The 16,251-nt window shown below is 45.2% G+C and overlaps 2 protein-coding genes across 2 annotated transcripts; both read right to left on the minus strand.

Moving 5' to 3' along the window:
- Positions 1-233: 233 nt before the first annotated feature.
- On the minus strand, positions 234-8,342 carry mcm2 (minichromosome maintenance complex component 2). The gene is made up of 19 exons (XM_062409946.1): positions 8,263-8,342; positions 6,874-7,076; positions 6,620-6,792; positions 5,909-6,175; positions 5,728-5,825; positions 5,353-5,474; positions 4,911-5,118; positions 4,673-4,807; positions 4,385-4,576; positions 4,187-4,280; positions 3,869-3,947; positions 3,361-3,532; positions 3,149-3,275; positions 2,498-2,610; positions 2,232-2,396; positions 2,045-2,119; positions 1,698-1,880; positions 1,317-1,472; positions 234-1,106 (listed from the first exon to the last, which is right to left on the minus strand). The coding sequence occupies exons 1-19, from the start codon at positions 8,266-8,268 to the stop codon at positions 996-998; spliced, it is 2,679 nt and encodes an 892-aa protein (XP_062265930.1). The 5' UTR covers positions 8,269-8,342; the 3' UTR covers positions 234-995.
- A 739-nt stretch (positions 8,343-9,081) lies between these two features.
- pigu (phosphatidylinositol glycan anchor biosynthesis, class U) lies at positions 9,082-15,692 on the minus strand. The gene is made up of 12 exons (XM_062410457.1): positions 15,545-15,692; positions 14,920-14,984; positions 14,583-14,642; positions 14,225-14,287; positions 13,550-13,659; positions 13,317-13,417; positions 12,959-13,056; positions 12,712-12,866; positions 12,154-12,297; positions 11,904-12,028; positions 11,270-11,412; positions 9,082-11,044 (listed from the first exon to the last, which is right to left on the minus strand). The coding sequence occupies exons 1-12, from the start codon at positions 15,672-15,674 to the stop codon at positions 10,931-10,933; spliced, it is 1,308 nt and encodes a 435-aa protein (XP_062266441.1). The 5' UTR covers positions 15,675-15,692; the 3' UTR covers positions 9,082-10,930.
- Positions 15,693-16,251: the final 559 nt, after the last annotated feature.

A 16,251-nucleotide genomic window follows, 5' to 3' on the forward strand; every position in this document is an offset into this window, starting at 1 on the left:
ATAGCCGTGTGACTGCTGCTGGCTGCTGTTCACACCACCCGCCGCTAGATGGCGCCAGAGATGACCCCTGCTGCGTTCAGGTGCTGCTCGTACACAACAGCTCCAAACTTTTATTACAGGAAAAGCTGTTATGACCAAATCCTGCAGGGCAACATTTTAAATATATCAAAAAATTATTGTTTTATATTTTCTAGGAATAACATGTTTGTGAATCACACTGAATGATGCAGAGCAGAAGTTAAACAAGTTTATTATCAAAACACCAACAATCCAACTTCAAGTGAGTTCCACAGTAGAAACATTAAACACGGGTTCGTTTTAACATACAAAATCTTTTTATGTTCACATCTTCAGATCGAACTTCCACCAGAATGAGAAGAAAAGTATTTTTCTACGACGTCACGGACAAAAACATTTACATTTATTTACACTCGGCCCTCGTGGGGACAGATACAGACAGAAAACAGAGGATCGGCTTATTTTTCTGAAACATTAAATTCTCATATTTAATTCTGTATTTTTACTGAACTGATTTTAGATCCACTCTTCCTTTAGTTTGTGGCGATGCAGCTTTACATCGGGTAGAAACATGAACTGAAGCTTTAACGTCCTGAACACACGTCGACTTATTCATTCCCTGTTATAACCAACATTTTAAATATTTCATCATCTGTGAGGAATCAGCTGCTTCCGGTTCCTCCATCACTTGTCAGCACATTTAATGGTCAAACCAAATTCCTTGTCTGTGTTCCGCTCTGAGTTGTGATTGGATGAAAACTGACTCCTCCCTTTTCACACGTCCTCCCAGCGCCTTCTCTCTTCAGACATTTTCAAATCACTTCAGAGCCCAAAGGAAACATCTCACTTGAGACACAACCGACATGATAACAACCACAAGCACTGTTTTCTACAACGATAGAGAAGGGCCCAGAAATCGAGTTCAAGCAACACTGTTAGGGAGGAAGAGGAGGAGGAGGAGGAAGAGGACAGAAAACTCAGAACTGCTGCAGGATCAGTTTCTTTTTGCCGTCGTGGCTGAACTTGTTGGAGCGGAAATGGTCGCTGTCGTAGAAGGCAGACAGGTTGTGGATGTTGATCTGTCTCGCCTGCAGGAGGAAGAGGACAGAGGAAGAGGAGGAGGACAAAAAGAGACGATTAGAACTTGTTATCCTTTCTTACTGTGAGCAGAAAAGTATTCTGTGAAAATGATTCTGTATCGTCTGATGTGAACTGATCAGGGATCCGTGACGAGTCTCTGACCCGGGAACACGCCCAGTCAAGGATCTACACCGTGTGACCGTGTGGTTCCTCGTTACCTTGTCCTGCAGCTCCTTCTCTGGGATCTCGATGGTGTCGTTCTGGGCGCCGTAGCGGTTGCGCTGGTAGGAGACCTGCTCGGCCACCAGCTGCTTGAGGATGAAGAGCAGCAGCTCGTTGTTGTCTCTACGGAAAGCCAGATACCGAGCGAACGTCTGCGAGGAAACACATTCATGAACATTAGACACAAACTGACACTCCTGATTTTCAGCTGTACTCAGAAATACCATTACATTGTGTACATTTTAAAGTGTATTATACTTTTACACTTTTTATTGCATTCAAATACATTTAATCAATGCAAACACAGGAAATATGTATAAATCTTGGGTTTGTTTACACTTTTGCAACTTTGAGTGTGACAGTGAGAGACCACGTACCTTCCTCATGCTCCTCATGACGCTGAACTTCTGCGTGTCGATGAAGCTCTCCAGCATCACCCTGATCGCCATGTTCACGTCGTCCTCCAGCACGTAGTCCCTCAGGTGGATCTTGGCGTGGGCCTCGGCCATTCGGATCATGGACTCGATGTGACGCACGGTGATGGGGATGCTGCCGGTCGCCTGGTGGTCGAACATCAATGAGACGTTACAGAGTCTCAAATGGAGCAACGCAAAATCACAACCACACAAATATACACAACCTTCAATTCTATGATTTACTCTACACACATTTGACTTTGTGGAATGTCTCCTCAGGGAAAGGTGGACATGTTCTGAGGACTCACCATCGACTCTTTGCGGAGCTCGCTGTAGATCCGAGCCACCTTGTCCTGGTCCATCTGGTTCAGTTTGGGATGAATCTGCAGATTAAAGATGCAGATTTTCAATTTCCACTGGTCAAACTGGTTAAAGGCCAGCAGTCGTGTGTGTGATGAACATGGCTGTGAGAGTCCAGGGTGTGCGTGGTCGTACCCGCTCTTTGGCGTAGATGATGTACTTCCTCAGCAGCTGCTGGGGAACCGGCGGCACGTCGGACGAGTTGGGCAGCACCACCTCCTCTAAGGCCACGCCCCTTTCCTTGTGGCTGGGGTGATGTTTGATGTGGGAGCCGACCACGAAGCGAGCCAGCATCTCGTCCTGTCACGAGCCAAACGGAGAGTGGTGAGAAGGACTCTTGGATGCAACCATCTGAATCTGGACAGAATCCTTCAGAAGGAAGAGACGAAGGGGGCGTGTACCTGCACGGGGTCGATTGTGTCTCGGACGACACACAACACGTCGAAACGCGACACGATGGGCTCCGTCAGGTCCACGTTGTCAGCGAAGGTCAGGGAGGGGTCGTAGCGGCCGCCTGCAGAGGACACATCAGCTGTCACTCAAGAGAACGAGACAACACTGCAAGACAAACTGAAGAATAATGAATTATAAATCCTCCAGTCATCCACCGGCTGATAAACGTCTCAGTCCGGAACCTTCAATGTCTCGTTTCTACGTCTCAGTGACACAAGAAGAACTCCTTCAATTTCAACTCACAGATTCTGACTCTGTCATCTGCTCCTGAACTTCCTCAGGATTACTCTTCTGTAACGACCTCTGACCTTCGATAAATCAAAACTCAATCCCCAGACTCTACATTGTACAAACTTCTCACGAAGCCCGAGAGACGATGTCGTATCTCTCGTCTTTTTAAAGTGGTTTTAGATTTGATAGCAGCATCGTCCTCATTGTGTCTGAAGCACTTCATGTCCCCGGCCTCAGATTTCATCTCTGAGCGACTCTCGTCTTTATCAGCTCCCGGCCGCCTGACGTCCTCGAGCTGGAACCAAACGCTGAGGGCTTGAAGGTCGCAGGGTTTTTCTTTAGTCTGACTGAACCGGTGAGTCACGTACCGATGGGGTTGGAGGCGGCGATGATGGTGCACCGGGCCTGCAGCGAGGTGACGATGCCGGCCTTGGAGATGGAGATGCTCTGCTGCTCCATGGCCTCGTGGATACTCGTCCGGTCCGAGTCGTTCATCTGGAGCACAGAGACACGTCTGGTTTCACTTCTGCCTCAGTAAGAGGTGGATTAGGTTCAGTTCCCTCGGTCACGAGCAGCTCACCTTATCGAACTCGTCGATCAGGCAGACGCCGCGGTCGGCCAGCACCAGCGCTCCGGCCTCCAGCGTCCACTCCCGGCTCACCGGGTGTCTCTGCACGTAGGCGGTCAGCCCCACGGCGGAGGCTCCCTGACCGGTGGTGAAGACGGCGCGACTCGACACCTTCTCCACGTACCTGCAGAGGAACAGATTCAGATTCTACCGACAATAACTTTGATCATCTTTCAATATATAAAGTTTATTTTCCTTTCCTCATTTAAACATTAACAGTTGTTTTATTTGTTATTTGACTCTTTAGGTTTAACACACCAGTTCACAACCAGTTATTAGTTATTAGTTGTTATTGACCACATACTGTCAGTGACCAGTTTATTAGGTACACCAACTCAAATTAACAGTCCCTCTGTAACAAACCTGAAACCGGACTAATTGAAGCACTGTAATCCAACTATTATATTTAATATTTACTTCAGCAGTACTTGTACACACACACACACAGTAACACACGTACTTGAGGAACTGGGACTTGGCTGTTCCAGGGTCTCCACACAGAAGACAATTGATGTCTCCGCGCACCTTGTGTTTCCCGCCTGGAAAAAGAAACAGAGCGTTTTGTGTTTAGCACCCACTGCTGGAAGTCGAGTCATGTGACCGATAAGAGCCAATCAGGAGGAGAACGAGGGGGTCACGGTTTTCTAAAAGTCTCACGAAATCAGCAGATCAGTTTGGATGCAGTCTTTATATCAAAGATTAAAAATAATGAAGCCATCACGAGTCCCCCGTACAGACCAGACCTCGGAGCCGCTCTCATGTGGACTGGTTTCTCTACCTGGGTTTTTGGGCTCTCCTCCGAACAGCGCCAGAGCCAGAGCTCTCTTGATGTCCTCGTGGCCGTAGATGGACGGAGCCATGCTGGCAAAGATCTGCAACAGGAAACCAGTCAGAGATCAGGTGAGCAGCAGCCAGCGTTACACTGGTGGGACTCATCAGTGCTTTAGTGTCACACGTCTGGAGCGGGACCCCTCACCCGCTCCCCGATGCGCTCGTCCTTGGACAGCGTCACGATGGCCTTCACGTCCTCGTCCGTCAGCTCGGCCACGGCGACCCCGTCGTCGCGGCAGGTGATGTGGTTGGCCAGGATGACGGTGGCGAACACCGGGAAGCCGTTGGCCATGTTCAGGGAGCCGTCGTAGTTGTTGTGGTAGATTCCTGTCAGCTCCTGAGAGGAGGAGGAGGAGCAGGTTCAGTCTCTGTTCTCCACGGTAGAATCAAAACGGTTTTTTGGATTATTGATCCTTTTCAGAAACAGACTCACAATCTCGTCTCCAGGTTTACAGTTGTCGACGAGGTCGGCCAGCAAGATGGCGTCTTTGGAGCGAGGGAGGCGCCCGGCGGCCACTTTACCGGGACTTTCCTGGATGGTGATTCTCTGGTAGTTCTGGTAAACTGTCTGCAGGAGGAGGACGACTGGTTCATTCACAGAAACAAAACAACAACAACCTCCTCATTGGTGGTTACACGACAGAGTGAATGACATCACGCTTCGTGCTCACCTCCTCCATGTTGATCTCGAAGGGCCCCTGGGACTGACACTCGGGACAGGAGCCCGGCTTCACCTCCTGGTTCTGGGACTGGAAGAAGGGCCCCAGCACGAAGTTACACTTGTTACAGTTGTACTTGATCATGCCGAGCTGAGGGAGGACGCCGGTGCAGCTGCTCACCACACCGCTGGTCCGGATCAGCTGGTTCAGGTGCAGCTGCCTGGAGGAGGAGGAGGAGGAGGAGGAGGAGGAGGAGGAAGATGATGAAGATTAGAGCAGCAGGAATCAGATGCAGTTCAAATTGTATTCATTTCTTCTGTCCTTCATTATTTATGATAAAACTGAGTATTTGTTTAACAGAAGATCTTTTAGTGGCACTTTCATATTTGTTACAGTTACAAGAAGAACGATGGAAGAAGAAAGACACTGATTAGTTTGAAGAGCAGAACTTCACCTGAGTGAGCGGATCTCCTCGACCAGCGGCAGGTTGCAGATGCGGACGTGGATCTCGTGGGCGATGCGGCCGTACTTCGGGTACATGGCCAGAACCACTTCTTTGGCTGCTTCATCGAAAACCTGACGAGAAAGACAGAGACACGATCGGGTCGGTTTCATCGAGTCTTCCCTTAGATTTATTTCACACCTGTTTCGTTTAGCTGAAATTATTTTGTGTTTTCATACAAAAAGCCTGAGGAACAACAGAGGCTCTTATAGTTGGAATTTTTTTCAATTTAAAAGTGCCCCGATGACCTTCATCCACAGCAGTGATCAAACAGGAAGCAGCTCCAGAGCTTCCAAACTAAAAAATAAAAAAATAAACTCGACTCACCTTCAACATCTCAGTCGGAGCCTCTGGTAGAAAGTAGGCCAACACGTGTTCCCTGGCAGCGAGATCTTCATAGTTCACCACCAGACTTTCCTTGTTCTCTGAAATAACAGACGCAGGTTTGTTCATTAAAAATCTTTCATCTAGATGTTTGGGTTTCATCGTTGAGGAGAACCTCGGCTACCTTTGCACATGTCGCTGATCTTCTCCTTGAAGACGTTGTGGCCGTTCTCGTCCACGTGGGTTCGCAGGAAGTTCTTGAAGCGGTTGTAGATTTCCAGTCTGGGAGCCGCCATGGAGACCCACTCCCTCACCGTGTGGCCCTTCATGTCCTCCAGGTTCTCGATGCTCTCGATCATCTCCTCGTCCTCTCCGTCGACGCCCTCCGCCGCCCGCTCGGCCAATCGCCTTCGCCGAGCCGCCGGTCGCTCGTCGTCTTCATCTTCGCTGTCTGGATGAAGGAAGGAGAAATGAGTCAGTTCACTTCTACACACACACATCGGTCTGCTGTGTGTAACTTTCTACCTCGAGGGTTTCGAGTCAAACATATTGGAAAGTAGAATCATTAACAGTGGTGATGAAGTAAAAACTAAAACCAGGCTCATGTTGAAGAAAAGGTCAAAAGATGAAGATCTCTTCCTTTGAAAGGAGCTTAAGATCAGTTTGCATGTATTTAATGTTTTCAGGCGGTTTAATGCTAATTCTTGTTAAAACACAGTATGAATCTGTAGAGATCTTAGGCTCAAATCTATCGAATCCTTCCAGAAACCTCCATCCATCCATATGTGGAACACAGACCTGGAGAGCCCCTCCCCTCCAGGTCACCAGGACGTCCCCAGTACTGAAACTTCTTCCTTAAATACACCATCACTCAGCTCCTCCCTCCTCCCCTCACCGTAGAGCAGCCCTCTCCTCAGGCGCCCGCTGACTCCCTGCTCCCTGTCCCTCCGACTCATCGCCTCCTCGGCGGCGGCCCGGGCTCCAGGCGACAGCTCCGACAGATCCTCGTCCTCCAGGTCCAGACCCTCGGCCTCGTACTGATCCAGAGCCGGGATGGCACGGTAGTCCCTGAAGAGGGCCAAGGAGTCGGTGTTAACAGAACAAACAGGTCCTCTGAGGTTGAGCTTCTGAACACGGCCCGGTCCTCACCTCTCCATCCCGTCCCCAATCAGCTCCTCCCCATCTCCGTCCTCCTCCTCCTCCACCTCCTCTCCGGGCACGGGTCCGTCTCCCAGCAGCCCGTCCGACTCGTCCTCGAACGGAGGCAGGTCCCGCCCCGGACTGGACGTCATGTCTCCTCTCCTGGAGGCTCGGCTGGGGCTGGTGGCCATGTGGAACGACTCGGAGGAATCCTGCCACAAAAACAAAAAACACAGTTAGTTTTTAATTCACATCCCGAAACCAGAACATGATGTGATCGACTGGAACAGTGGAGCTGATACACCATCATATTCAATGTGTTTTCTAAGATATGAACATAATTGACAGTTTATTTGATATTATAAGTGATTGTATTTTGACGTCGTCTCATTGGTTACTGACAGTTTCTTGTTATGTTGCAGATTTTACTTGTACAACACAAATACTCAGTTTATAAAATATGTTTCCGAGCAAAGCAGGAAATAAAAGCAGCTAAAGTTTTCTCTTATTCAAAATTGAAATGTCCGAGTGTAATTCTGCATAATGAGAATTATCTCCAACAGTTTCTATTTAATTTGAATAAGTTAATCAAATGCATCGTTTTCTCTCGTGTTATAGTATTTTTTTTTTTTTAATTGTGACCTCACAGATTCAAACAAACGTGTATTTCCAAAGTTTCTCTCGTGTGTTATTCTTTCTAAAGTTAAATGTATTTCGAACCTGTGACACTTTCTTTGTTTAGTCTGGACGGAGTTCCATGAGACCAGCGACTGCACCGAAATACGTACAAGTACAACAAGTACACAAGATGGAGTTATGTGCATGTTTAATGATAGTCGTGTTTTTATGATGGATATTTGTCACAGGTATTAACATCTATGGCTTTAATAACTGATGGAGGTGGAAGAAACTGTGAAAGTAAACTAGTGTGTTGTGAAAGGAGCTCGTTAAAGTATCAGGATGAAAAGGAAACGTTAGATTAATGAAGTCTGAAGGATTTAGCTGAAGAGAAGTCCTGTGGCTCCACGTGGAAGATGATAACCTTATTAAACAGGATGTTCAGGTGATTTATTGTTTTATTCTTATTGACCACATGTCAGCTGTGCTCGTTGCGAGCATCGAACACAAACAAACACGTGTTCACCGATCAACGATCCTGATGTTCTAATAGAAGTTATGACGAGAAACTAAAACATTAAAAACATAAGAATCCATATTTCAGACAGAATCTCCGTTTCTCTATTGTTCAGCCTCAGGAGTAAAGAACACACATGGAACTGGATTCTCTCTGATCCGTCACGTGGACAGCTCGATTCTCTTCTGTCTCCTGCATCGAACACGTGACTCGTGTAATGATAATATGATGATAATCTTCTGTTTTCACAGGTTTTCACTCACCGCCATGTTTCGCTGCTGCGTCTGTTTCTGTCGCTTCGGCACAAACTTCTTCTTCCGGCCGGGACTCGCTTTTCGCGCGAAACCACCACGTGACAGTGAAAGCCCGCGAAAAGTAATGAATATTCAGATAGGACTGTGACGTCTCGTGTCATGATTCGTCAATTCGTTCCTCGGGGGCGGGGTCTGGAAGAAGAGTGCGCTTGGTTTATACGCGCCCTCGGTCAGGCTCGTCCGGGCGGTGTCGTGGGGACACGTTCGAGTGCCAGCGGCGCCGGGCTTGAAGGGAAAACAAACGCACCTTTTCTGGGCGTGACAGGGCGGGCGGGGACTGTGACGTGTTCCATTTTTTCCCGGGAATATCTAGAATCACTTTATTTAAAGGAAACGTCACAAATAGTTAATCTAGCAACGTTTCTTTTTTTTAAAAATACAAATTAAACATCTCGATTACAGCACATCTGGATAAAATATTCACCAGTTTTAGACCATTTCAAATGTTACATATATTTTAATTTGAATATTTGATGAATTGAAGCACAACATAAGGACTGAGTTCTTACATTTAGTTATTACATGTCATCCTGATCTGTGATAAGTTATAAACTGAGACGTGACTCAGTAAATTTCAGGACAATCTGTCAGTCAGTGGTGAAAACATTTTTAAGATAGATCATTTAGAGAAAGAAGAGAAGAAGCGGCCATCAGCCACAGCTGTACTTATTTGTACTTATTGTTTATGTTGCTTGATAACTCAGTAAAAAAAAAAAATTATCACAGCAACTGATATGTGGTGTTTAAAAAAAAAACAGAAAACCGGAGTAAACCAACACCTCAAGTTTAATAATCATCATTTGTGACATCATGGTCATTCATTCATCAAATTTACCATCATCCCTTTCACACCTGCACTTAAATATCTGTAACAAAACAAATCACATTAGTATTTACAGTATCAAAAACTGAAGAGTTCCTGATTTGACCTCAGATAACAAAACAAAGAAAAGAAGGAAAAATGAAATCTCATTGCAAAGTTTTCAGTGCAGGAAATAAATAAATATTAAAACTCATTTCTCACTCATGGTATCAAAACGCCTCGATGAACCTGGAACAAATGAGCAGTTTTAAGGACATGAGCCACAATAAAAGTCCTGTAGATCCAGACAGGTGATATTTTCTTATCTTGTGCTTGTGAGATAATAACCTAAATATGAAGTTAATCACGTGTCTGTAGAAGAGAGGCCAGGATATTATTATATGCCAATCTACAGTGAAATTAAACCATGACAGAGATCTTATTAAATTATCTTTACGCACAAGCTAATGTCTTCTGAGGACAAGATAAAAAATATCACCTGTCAAATCAACAGAAACATATGGAGTTTTTGAGGTTGTGTCGACTGAGGGAGAAAATGTTTATGATATCGTGTCCCCCTAACAAATAAAACCAAATAAATGATTAATTACGTTTGTTTACAATTTATGAGCCGAAACTCTAATGCTACAAAGATCCAATTTTGACGAGTGGTAAACACAAGGCCGCCGCAGAACCAGTTTCTTTAACTTGGTCCAGAAAACACAAATCTGTTTCTTCTCTCCACAGATTCTGAAGCACTTTATTAATTTAAGACACATTCACTGTCAGCTTTGTCCGATGCGCTCTCGGTAGACTAGAGAGAGAGAAATCTGGGTTTTAGTGATGAATCAGTGTGTGTGTGTGTGTGTGTGTGTGTGTGTGTGTGTGTGTGTGTGTGTGTGTGTGTGTGTGTGTGTGTGTGTGTGTGTGTGTGTGTGTGTGTGTGTGTGTGTGTGTGTGTGTGTGTGTGTGTGTGTGTGTGTGTGTGTGTGTGTGTGTGTGTGTGTGTGTGTGTCAGCAGCTGAATCGATCCCTGCCCCAGGTAGTGTTTCGGTTTATGCACCATGATGAGGTGAGTTCTCGTTCGCCTGGATTTCAGTTGAGATGCAACACTGACGATCTAGAGTTTGTTAATCAATGAGGGAACTTTGAGAGAGAGAAAAACAAACAGAGCAAACAACGTGAGAAACATGGAAGAGATGAAAGAGGCTTCCAGACAAAACCCTTCAAAATAAAAGATTTCTTCATCCTGTCTGCGTATGACTTCCAGTTTGAACACAAAAAGAAAATGTGTGTGTGGGAGAGCTGTAAATTATCAGGAATGATCATGTCAGCAGAAGTTTTCCCACTTTTTTAAAATTTTCTTCTTAAGTGTTGAAAGAGGAACAAGACTTACAAGTCAAAGCCTTGGGAGTGGGAGTTGGTGCTTCAAAATAAAAGCTGTCCAGGACGGAGCTGCAGGATAAACACTTCGTCAAAATAAAACTCTACTGGAGTGGCTTGCAACCAAAGAGGAGACTTCAAAATAAAAGCATTGTAGGATCCAGGTGGAGTGAAGCTTTCACGCAAGTGAAAGAGTAAAGAGGAGGGAGATGTTTCCCCACATCCAACATCTGCATGAGTCCGTTCTATGATGTAGTTCTGTTGTTTGCATATGAAGTTGTACCAGACACACGTTCTGCACGCGTGTCGATGTTCTGTCGGAGAACCAGTTTGGCTTTAGAAGTCTTTTCTTTGTGTTCGTCCGCTTTGAGGAGAAGTGAGCCGTCGAGCAGTCTCTTCCTCTCAGGCCGAGGATATGAGTGAGTGGGCGTTTCATTTGAGCACCAGCGTCGCCTCAGAGCCGTCTTTCCTCTTCAGGTACAGCCCGTAGGCGAGGTGGTGCTCTCTCCTCAGGAAGGCATAGAAGTAATCAGATATCAGCAGAATCTGAGGGGAAATAAATGACAGACACAGACGGAGTCATTCACAGAATCTACTAACAGGAGTGATTCAGATAAATTATGGTGTTCGCTAATCATAAAGAAGAACGATATTTGAAACGTTCCAAGTCACCGAACCATCTCAACTCAGTTCAATCAAGCTGCTGGTTTCAGGTTAAAAAGTTTCATATTGTTGCTTGGTCTATAGACGACATCAGGCAGGAGGTTGTACCTGGGCCACATTGAACAGGAGCGTTATGGCGTAGTAGAAGTTGGAGTTGGCGCTGCCGGCGTAGATCCAGAGGTGCCAGAGAACCGGGAACAACGCGGAACAGGCCAACAGGACGCAGGACACCAGGAAGATGTTCCTCAAGACTGAACAAGAGCCACAAGGAGAGACAGTTACTATTACACATCTGGAAATGATATATTTTACTGGTTCACTGAGCATCGGTTTGATTGATTTTAGTTTATAGAGGTAAACAAGAACATTAAAAAGGTATTAATGGACAAAACCCATTAAACCCAAATGATCTGTGTTGTTATAACCAACAACTGCAGGTTATAATTTAAACATATTTATTTAAAGCTTCTGCACGGATACTTAAACTGACCTGAATCACCAGCTCCCTACGTACAGCAGCTATATGTATTTTTTCTATGAGCATCTTTGGCACAAGAAACCTGATCTACCTGATCTCATTTTCATATTGTAGCTCGATGCAGCTTCGTCATTGAGGTCAATTCCAGTGTCAACCGCCTCAGTTAGGACCCAAACATTCACCTTTAGTTACTGTACATTTCAACACTTTAGCCTCCACACAACTTTCCACTGAATATTCAACATCTGCATTTAATAAACTCACATCTGTGCAGGTGACTCCAGACAGGAAGGAAGGCCATGTAGAGAGCGATGTCTCCCACTGTGGGGTAAGACTTAAAGATGGAGATCACAGCCAACTGCATGAATATCAGAAACACTGGATGCTCCCTGCAAAACACACACACCCAAACACACACCCACACACACACATTAGAGTGAAGTCAGTGAAGGGACAGCAGCTCTGTATTAACTCTGAAGGACGGACAACGTTAAGGATAAGACAGAGGACGTACTTGAGTTTGATGGACAGCGGGATGGTGTAGAAGAAAATGTTGATCTGAAAGACGCAGAGGAAGAAGAGGCGGAAGTGTTCAAACATCTCGGCGAAGAAATACCAGAAGAGGCCGATGTTGGGGGTCAGGTCTGGAACTGAGAGACTGGAGAGGGACGGAAAACAGACACGGTGACACGAGGACAACAAAGAGACAACGATCACAGAACAGGGGACGTTAACTCTGACGTGAGGAGAAGTAAACAGGTCAGTCAGGTTTTTGGTCATTCATCATAATTTATTTTGTTACTGTTGTTTTCTTCCTATGGGGTCTGTGGTTTCTTAAAGGAATAAGCCTTGTTGGAAGGAACCGTTCTCATGTCTCTGTTGTACCAGCCATCACATCTCAGAGGCAGCTAGTGGGAATGGTTATTTCAGCCGTTGTGAGGCCGCTCTTCACAGTATATCTGCAGCAGCATGCGAGTCCTCATGCACAACACAAACAGAACAGGGAACCTCTAAAACAGCTGCACCTTTAGAGGTCCCACAGGGAACCTTCCACCTTCTGTTAAACACTCACATGAAGCCGTAGACGGAGGGCAGGTAATCCCAGGAGCCGAGCAGGAAGAAGGAGAGGCCTACGATGACGAACAGGCTGCCCAGGTACATGAAGGCGTACTGGGCGATGAACCACCAGAAGCCGGCCCGTCGAAAGTTCACAGGGATGTACTGTCGCTGGAGAGACACACACGTGGGAATGTGAGTTTAAATTAAACACAAATCTAGGAAACTACACTCAGAATGAGTTCCATTCACACGCAACCTACCTGCATCAAGTACAGCAGAGCTGGAGCGCACAGAGTCAGAGGATAGATGGACTGATACGTAGCCAGGGACAGAAATATGGCACTAAGCAAAACATTACCTGCAACACAGAATTACACAAATTAATACAGATAAATAATACATTTTAGTTTTTTCTGTTTTCTGGCATTTTAAAGTTGCTGTAGAGGAGAATCTGCTAGATGCCAGAGGAAAGCAGCTTTAAGAGCCATTTCTAATCAGTGAAGCAGACACAAGAGGGTAAATACTCTGATAAATCCTGTTGTGAAATCACTGAGCCAGAAAACTGAGGGTGACATTCAGACAGAGAATAATCCCGACGTGGTTTAGATCCGAGCGTACCCTTTATGGTAGAGAGGATGAAGAGGGCGATGACGGCGTTGTTCAGGCCGCAGGTGGACATGGCGACGCAGGAGAGGATGGTGAACGGGTTCAACAGATAACTGAAGAACAGGAGGAGAATGAAGGAGAATAAAACGTCACCTTTTAGTTTGGAAGATTAGTCGCCTGTGGGTTTTTTGTGTCACAAGTACAACAAGGGTTAGTGAAAACTAAACTTGGAACATGGTACTTACAACATGGCTACTTTCAGGGGGATGTAGTACATCTCCTTGGGGCTCCTGATGAGCTCCAGACAGTCGAGGGGGTAGCGGTCGGCCTCCAGAGCATATCTCTGTTTTCTGAACTGAAACAGCATCGACAACACGTCAAATATCTGAGGACATGGACCGAGAAACACACCAGAGCTACAATCCACCCACTGCTCATCTGCCACTGGGTGACACAGAGGATACACACCTAAATGTGTCTTCAATATTAGTTATTCTTATATAAATAATATTATAAATATAATTACAGTAGAGCTGCGCACATTCACACCAACACTCAGTTTAGAGTCTCCAATCCACCTAACCTCAATCTATGTGTTTGGACTGTGAGCGGAAACTGGAGAACTGGAAAACCCCACGCAAACACAGGGAGAACGTGCAAACTCGAGATTTGAACCAAGAACCTTCTAGTTTTAGAGTGAAAGGGATAAGAACTCTATCCGAGTAAAATATATAATTCACCGGACATGGTTTGGTCCCTTTCATGTGGAAAGAAGCTATGGGATTCAAATAAAATTAAACTAAAAGACATGCAAGTACATTCACGAGAGGAAATATAGAAAAAAGCAAATAATATTGACTCGATTAAATATTATAATTCGTTTAGCATTATTTTGTTTGCCCATTTTTCAATTTTCTTACCACTTGTTTGTTGTAGTCCTTCACTGCCAGGTAAAGTGCCACAGCAGTGGTCACATCTGCTAACTGAAGAGACACAACCACAAAGAGTCAACAACAGTCGCTGGAATATAACCACATTATAAAATAAACACAAATATTCTTCAACACAATCACTGGATTAATAAATCTGGCTTCAACGAAAGCAGCGTCACAATGACGAGGAGCTTTCATCATATTTATCAGAGAAAATATGAAATGTCATTCATATTCCAGACGAACAAAGAAATGTTTCCTCGTATTCATACCGGACCGTGTGGGAATGATCCACACTTCAACCTGACTTCTACTCTGGCTCATTAAAACACGAATGCCCACTCACAATAAACGTTATCTCAGCATAGTCCACCAGGAAGTGGAAGAGGTAAATGATGAGAGGAGTCTGAAAGGAAGAGAAAAGGATTATTAAACATGTTCATATAGACGTGAGTGTGTTGGTGGTGGAACTGCGTGGAAAACTGTAATGAAAACTTCTGCAGCATTGTTATTACATAAACTCTTCTTCAAACCATGTTGGATTTCCTTGTTAGAGATGATAGAATATGTTATTTACGAATAGGAACTGCTCATTTATTGATCTTTTCTTTATTATTTAAGAAGATTACTTATCATGGTGTAAATCCCCCCCCCCCCCGCGCCCGCTTGTGTGAACCTCTCACCTCATGGAAAACATCTCCAGAGTACGGTGAGACGCCCAAATCCAGCAGAGCCAAACCTTCAACCACTGCAGACAAACGGACACACAAACAAAATGTCACACAAAGACAAAGTCACATCCCGTCTCTGTACACAAGCAGCTACAGACGCGTAGTCATGATGCAACTTCCTGCTGCAGCTGCCTAATGAACAATTCATGATGGTTGTGGTGTTTTACTGCAGCTGACACACTATAGTAGCCTGTGTATGTGTGTCTGTGTGTAGAGAGAGTCAATCCCCTTACACAAAAAAACATCAATGCTCCTCCAACAGACTGGTTTTAAATGAGCCTCCACATCTGAGAAACACACACACACACACACACACACACACACACACACACACACACACACACACACACACACACACACACACACACACACACACACACACACACACACACACACACACACACACACACACACACACACACACACACACACACACACACACACACACACACACACACACGATCTTTGCAGTTGAACCGGTTTGTGGTTCACTGGCACCGGGTGGGGAGGAGGAAGCAGCCGCTGCGGGGACTCAGCGGCTGCTCCGGGCCCGGGAAGCGGCCGCAGCCCCGCTTACCTCTCTTCCAGGCGGTCAGAGGTGACACCACCTCCACCCTCCCGGAGATGAGCTCCGTCAGCCCGGCCCTGAAGAGAGCAGCGCGGAGGGTAACAGCCACGAGCAGCAGCAGCGTCAAAGGAGCCGCCATCTTAACAAGGAAGCGCTCTCCGCCCCGCGAGAGGCACGACGGGAAATGTAGTCTGTTCTTGCACCGGACAATATGACAGAACCTCTGACGAAATAAATAAATAAAGAAAAAAACAATTATTTATAAGATTCATTTAATAGATTATTAATGTTATTATTATTAATTGTCTTGATTGATTTATCAATATTCAACAATCATAGAATGGTATTTAATCTAAATTCATGTCATGGATCCTCCTTCATGACGAGAGAGCGGAACACAAAACCTCAGCATGTTTTCCCCTCCGGACTTTTTATGTGTCGGATCAAAACACAACGTACAAAAGGCTGTAAACGTAAAGTCATAGATATGTATAAAGTTATATTCATCAACACGGATGTTTTCCGCTATTAAAGCTAAATTAATTAGATATAAATAATTTTTCTTTTCTCAGGAAATAGATTTTGAGCAGATCCAACTTAAAAACCAAAGAGTCTAAAACAAAAATATAAATAAATAAAGCCAGAATGTTGAGGAAATATAATGAAATGTGTTGATACATCTTTGTTGTGTCAAGTATATGATTTGTGTGCTTTTA

This window comes from Platichthys flesus, chromosome 2 (assembly GCF_949316205.1).
Source record: "Platichthys flesus chromosome 2, fPlaFle2.1, whole genome shotgun sequence".
NCBI lineage: Eukaryota > Metazoa > Chordata > Actinopteri > Pleuronectiformes > Pleuronectidae > Platichthys > Platichthys flesus.

Coding starts and splice junctions, on each gene's coding strand:
- mcm2 (XM_062409946.1), bottom strand. Junction 4,577..4,672: donor GTAAACCTGGAGACGAGATT/GTGAGTCTGTTT, acceptor TCCTCCTCTCAG/GAGCTGACAGGAATCTACCA. Junction 1,473..1,697: donor TCATGAGGAGCATGAGGAAG/GTACGTGGTCTC, acceptor GTTTCCTCGCAG/ACGTTCGCTCGGTATCTGGC.
- pigu (XM_062410457.1), bottom strand. CDS start 15,674: ATGGCGGCTCCTTTGACGCTGCTGCTGCTCGTGGCTGTTACCCTCCGC. Junction 12,029..12,153: donor CCGCTGTCCATCAAACTCAA/GTACGTCCTCTG, acceptor TGTGTTTTGCAG/GGAGCATCCAGTGTTTCTGA. Junction 11,413..11,903: donor CTGGAGTCACCTGCACAGAT/GTGAGTTTATTA, acceptor GCTCTTGTTCAG/TCTTGAGGAACATCTTCCTG.